The sequence below is a fragment of the Scyliorhinus torazame genome, chromosome 11 (genome assembly GCF_047496885.1).
Source record: "Scyliorhinus torazame isolate Kashiwa2021f chromosome 11, sScyTor2.1, whole genome shotgun sequence".
NCBI lineage: Eukaryota > Metazoa > Chordata > Chondrichthyes > Carcharhiniformes > Scyliorhinidae > Scyliorhinus > Scyliorhinus torazame.
The window spans coordinates 54,703,171-54,709,170 of NC_092717.1; the positions used below are offsets into that span (position 1 = coordinate 54,703,171).

General features: G+C 41.1%; 1 protein-coding gene across 6 annotated transcripts in view; it reads left to right on the plus strand.

The window, feature by feature from the left end:
* The window catches only part of pdcd6ip (programmed cell death 6 interacting protein), a 153,551-nt gene extending 152,105 nt beyond the window's left edge, over window positions 1-1,446 (plus strand). For all 6 annotated transcript variants that reach the window (XM_072467293.1, XM_072467294.1, XM_072467297.1 and 3 more), the window contains one exon: window positions 811-1,446. In XM_072467293.1, the coding sequence (XP_072323394.1) occupies window positions 811-991 (181 nt within the window). In that variant the 3' untranslated portion in view covers window positions 992-1,446. The remainder of the gene's footprint in view (window positions 1-810) is intronic.
* Window positions 1,447-6,000: the final 4,554 nt, after the last annotated feature.

Sequence of the window (6,000 nt, forward strand, 5' to 3'; positions counted from 1 at the left end):
TAATTTTCCGTTGAAAGAATAGGGAAGGGAGCCTCACTTGGAGTTTTGACATTTCCCCATTAGTGCATTGTGCTCTGCATTCTTTTTTGTTTGAAATTGCAGTGTTTGGATTTAGTAGAGATTTTCTTGTGCAAAATCATTCCTTGTCGAATCTGTTTAATGGCCAAGGATAGGTTGTAAAACTTAATGAAAAAGTGCTACCTAATTCAAGAGCTTTTAGTTTCCCTGAATCACTTGATGTCTGTTCTGGACATGCTGCCACAAAAAATAAATAAAATGGAGAACTTTAATTTGCAAACTTAAACTGGTCCACCAGTGAGGGTTAATATTTTATTGAACAAAGTGTGGCTTGTTCTTTTAAAACTGAAGGTAAACCATGCTCTGTGGCGAGTTTGGGCTCGCCAACGTCTCACCAACTGCCAATATGGTATTTGTAACCGTTATAAGTAAAGGGAGCCTCCCCAGATTCACAAGTGTATTCTAACTCTGCCAAACGGAAGACCAAAGAGTTGCCAATTAAATCTCCCATAAACCACAAGGTATCCTCCGGTATGACTTGGAGCAGTAAGTTCATTGCAATGTAAGCCTACTTGTGGCATTAATAAAGGTTATTTTTATTAGATTATTATTTTAAAAATGTATTTGGTCTGTTTAGGAATATAGGCCATTTGAGCAAAAGGACTACGATTTAAGAGAATGCTCATTGATTTTAGCATGAGTAAACTGCAACAGGAACCAGCAAAGATATACATGAACGAAGAAGTAAATGTTTAAATGAAAGTAAACTTGTTCTTGTGTTTCTTTTTTCAGGTTCTACCCAATGCCTATGCCAATGGCATATAACCAATATGCCTATGGCCAGTACAACATGCCATACATGTACCATCCTCCCGGGCAGCCACCTTTCCAAACTGCTCAGCCACCTCAGCAACCTCAGCAGCCACAGCAACCAAGATACCCGTACCCTCAGCAGCAATTCTACCAGCAATAAGATTCCATGTTGTGGTTAATTAGGCAGTTACCTCAATACTTTATCTACTGCATTCTCTTAAATATTCGTCTGAGGTAACTGCTAATTAAGTTGTACTGTTAAAATCTAAGATTGCACTAAATGTAACTATTTTCAGAATGGCAAACACTAGGAATGATTTAGCAAATTTGAAATCTCAACATTTTTTCCGCAAAAGTGTATATGGTACAAAACTGCTCATTAGATATATGTTTTGTTAAGAGTTTCTTTTCCTAATCTGGTTTTGGGGAATGGGCCTGAAATACTGCACAAATATAAAGCCGATTGTGTATGTAGGGTTGTTTTGAGTGCTCTTTTGCATATTTGCTTATACTGTACCTGGCTATGTTATTTCCTATATCCTATTTTGTCTAATCAAGGCCTTGTAAATCTTATGGTAAATTAAGCTATAATTGCATTAAAAATCAAGACTTAAATGTAGTGTTCACATTTATGGGTAAATAAAATTACAGTATATCGTCATTAGACAATTCACAATAGTTTAGAAGGTAACAGGTTTTCATTTCCAACGGTCTGACCATCTCAGACTTGATATTTCTTCAAGGAGAATAACTGTAGGAGGAACATTTCCTAGCCTGAATTTGTCTCCGCTCTCTCAATTTGGATTGAATGTGGCTGTAATTTCCCCCTGCACTTCAATAGCTTGCTAGCATTCATGAATTGAGAGTATTATTGCTCAAACCATCCACCTCTCTGCAATTTAAGAAAATCTTACATTCATTCATAATTTCTGCTCCAAGGATGTGACCCGTTTGAAAGCACAACTGAAGAAGTTGTTTCATAGCAACACCATTCCCTTTGAGTGTTTAGTCAAAGATACATGGTCTTTTAAAGAAAGCATATTAATCCAGTCTTTTAACTTTTATCTTTTTTATTACAACCATTCGTTAACAAACAGGATTTATCTTTTTTGAGATCATTTGTATTGTCCGCTTTAGAACCTGGAGTGCATTGACAATGAGTCGGCCACTTGGCCCCTCGTGTCTGCTCTGCCATTCAATAAAATCTGACTGCACCTCTTTACTTATCAGTAGTCTAACTACCTCTGCCTTGAAAACATTCAAAGACTTTGCTCCCACTGCCTTTTGAGGAAGGAAGTTCCAAGGACTCGTCATCCTCGGAAAGAAAGAAAACCTGCCCTAAATGGGCAACACGGTATTTTTAAACAGTGACTCTTGTTCTAAATTCTCCAACAAGAGAAACCATTCTCTTCGTATCCACCCTGTCAAGGCCCCTCAGGATCTTGTGTGTCAATCAGGTCTCCTTTTACTCTTTTAAACTCCCCAACGGATGCAAGCCGAGTGTCTCCAATTTTTCATCATAAGTAAACCTTCCCATTCTTGGTACTTAATAAACGCTCTGAGCTACTTTTCATGCATTTACATCCTTCCTTAATTAAGGAGACCGATGCTGTATGCAATACTCCAGGTGTAATCTTACAATCTTAGAAGTGTCTTGTATAACTGAAACATAACCTCCCTACTTTTATGTTCAATTATGCTCACAATAAACAACTTTCTATTGGCTTTCCTAATTACTTGATGTACATGCATAATAACCTTTTGTGATTCACCCAGGTCCCAGTTGAATCTGCGCTCTGCAATTTCTCTTCATTTAGATAATGCTTTTTTTTCTTCCTGCCAAAATGGACAATTTCAGTTTTCCACATTATACTCCATTTGCCAGATTTTTGCCAACTCACTTAACCTATCTATTTCCCTTTAAAAGCCTCCATTACGTCCTTTTCACCATTTACTTTGCAACCTATCTTTGTATCAGCCAATTTAGCAACCATACCCATGGTACCTTCGTCCAACTCATTTATATAACTTATAATAGGTTGAGGGGCCAGCACTGATCCCTATTGCACACCATTGATTCCATCGTGCCAATTGGAAAAGACCCATTCATGGCTACCCTCAGTTTCCTGTCAGGTAGCCAACCTTCTATCCATACCAATATGTTACTCCTCACACCATAAGTATTTTCCGCAATAATGTTTGATCTGGTACCTTATCAAATGTCTTCAGGAAGTCAGTACATCTGTTGGTTCTCCTTTAGCCACATCACATGTGAGTCCTTCAAAGAATTCCAATAAAATTGGTTTAAATGTGATTTCCCTTCACAATCCCATGTTGAATCCACCTGATTGCTTTGAATTGTTATAAGTGTCCTGCAATAACATCTTTAATAATAGCTTCCAACATTTCCCCCATGACACATGTTAAGGCAGCTGGCCGATAGTTCCTGGCTTTCTGTCTTGCTCCCTTCTTTAATAAAGGAGTTACATTTGCTATGTTCCAATCTAATGTCAGCTTTCCTCAATGGGCGGCACGGTAGCAAAGTGATTAGCATTAGAACATAGAACAGTACAGCACAGAACAAGCCCTTCTGCCCTCGATGTTGTGCCGAGCATTGTCCGAAACCAAGATCAAGCTATCCCACTCCGTCATTCTGGTGTGCTTCATGTGCCTATCCAATAACCGCTTGAAAGTTCCTAAAGTGTCCGACTCCACTATCACAGCAGGCAGTCCATTCCATACTCTAACCACTCGAGTAAAGAACCTACCTCGGACATCTCTCCTATATCTCCCACCCTGAATCTTATAGTTATGCCCCCTTGTAACAGCTACATCCACCCGAGGAAATAGTCTCTGAACGTCCACTCTATCTATCCCCCTCATCATCTTATAAACCTCTATTAAGTCGCCTCTCATCCTCCTCTGCTCCAAAGAGAAAAGCCCTAGCTCCCTCAACCTTTCCTCATAAGACCTATCCTGCAAACCAGGCAGCATCCTGGTAAATCTCCTTTGCATTCTTTCCAATGTTTTCCACATCCTTCCTATAATGAGGTGACCAGAACTGCATGCAATACTCCAAATGTGGTCTCACCAGGATCATGTATAGTTGTAGCATAACCCCGCGGCTCTTAAACTCAAGCCCCCTGTTAATAAAACACTAACACATTATAAGCTTTCTTCACGGCTCTATCCACTTGAGTGGCAACCTTCAGAGATCTGTGGACTTGAAGCCCAAGATCTCTGTTCCTCCACTTTCCTCAGAACCCTGCCGTTGACCCCGTAATCCGCATTCAAATTTTTTCTACCAAAATGAATCACCTCGCACTTATCAGGGTTAGACTCCATCTGCCATTTTTCGGCCCAGCTCTGCATCCTTTCAATGTCTCTTTGCAGTCTACAACTGCCCTCCACCTAATTCACTACTCCACCAATCTTGGTGTCATCAGCAAATTTACTGACCCACCCTTCAGCCCCCTCCTCCAAGTCATTGATAAAAATCACAAATATCAGAGGACCCAGCACTGATCCCTGTGGTACACCGCTGGTAACTGGTCTCCAGTCTGAAAATTTTCCATCCACCAAGACCCTCTGTCTTCTATGTGATAGCCAGTTACTTATCCAATTGGCCAAATTTCCCTCTATCCCACACCTCCTTACTTTCTTCATGAGCCGACAATGGGGAACCTTATCAAACACCTTATTAAAATCCATGTATACAACATCAACTGCTCTACCTTCATCTACATACTTAGTTACTTCCTCAAAGAGTTCAATCAAATTTGTGAGGCAAGACCTACCCTTCATGAATCCGTGTTGACTATCCCGGATTAAGCTGCATCTTTCCAAATGGTCATCTTTTCCATTATCGTCCCGACCACCAAAGTAAGACTATCTGGCCTATAATTACCAGGGTTATTCCTATTTCCTTTCTTGAACAGAGGAACAACCATTTGCCACTCTCCAGTCCTCTGGCACTATCCCCGTGGACAGCGAGGACCCAAAGATCAAAACCAAAGGGTCTGCAATCTCATCCCTTGCCTCCCAAAGAATCCTTGGGTATATCCCATCTGGCCCAGGGGACTTGTCGACCCTCAGGTTTTTCATAATTGCTAATACATCCTTCCTCAAAACATCTTCTTCCTCCAGCCCTACCCGCCTAAATCTCACACTCATCCTCAAAAAACATGGCCCCTCCTTTGTGAACACTGAAGAAAAAGTATTCATTCAACGCCTCTTCTATTTCTTCTCCATGCACAAGTTCGCACTACTGTCCTTCACTGGCCCTACCCTCACCCTGGTCATTCTTTTATTTCTCACAAGAGTAAAGCCTTGGGGTTTTCCTTGATCTGACCCACCAAGGACTTCTCATGCCCTCTCCTAAGCCCTTTTCTCAGCTCATTCCTTGCTACCTTGTAACCCTCAAGTGATCCTACTGAACCTTGTTTTCTCACCCTTACATACTCTTCCTCTTGACAAGACATTCAACCTCTTTTGTGAACCATGGTTCCCTCACACGGCCATTTCCTCCCTGCCTGACGGACATGCCTATCAAGGACACGCAGTATTTGTTCCTTGAATAAGTTCCATTTTTCATTTGTGCCTTTCCCTGACAGTTTCTGTTCCCATCTTATGCTCCCTAATTCTTGCCTAAGTTGCATCATAATTACTGCTCCCCCCAATTTATAAATCTTGCCCTGCTGTATGGCCCTATTCCTCTCCATTGCAATAATAAAAGACACCGAATTGTGGTCACTATCTCCAAAGTGCTCTCCCACAAACAAGTCTAACACTTGGCCTGGTTCATTACCCAGTACCAAATCCAATGTGCCCCCCCCCCCCCCCTATTGTTGACCTATCCACATATTGTGTGAGGAAACCCTCCTGCACACACTGTACAAAAAACTGCCTCATCTGAACTGTTTGACCTACAGAGGTTCCAATCAATATTTGGAAAGTTAAAGTCACCCATGACAACTGCACTGAGACCTCCACACCTATCCATAATCTGTTTCGCAATTTCTTCCTCCACATCTCTATTACTATTTGGGGCCTAGAGAAAACTAACAATGTGACCGCTCCTTTCCTATTTCTAATTTCGGCCCATATTACCTCAGTAGGCAGATCCCCTTCAAACTGCCTTTCTGCAGCCAAACTATCCTTGATTAACAA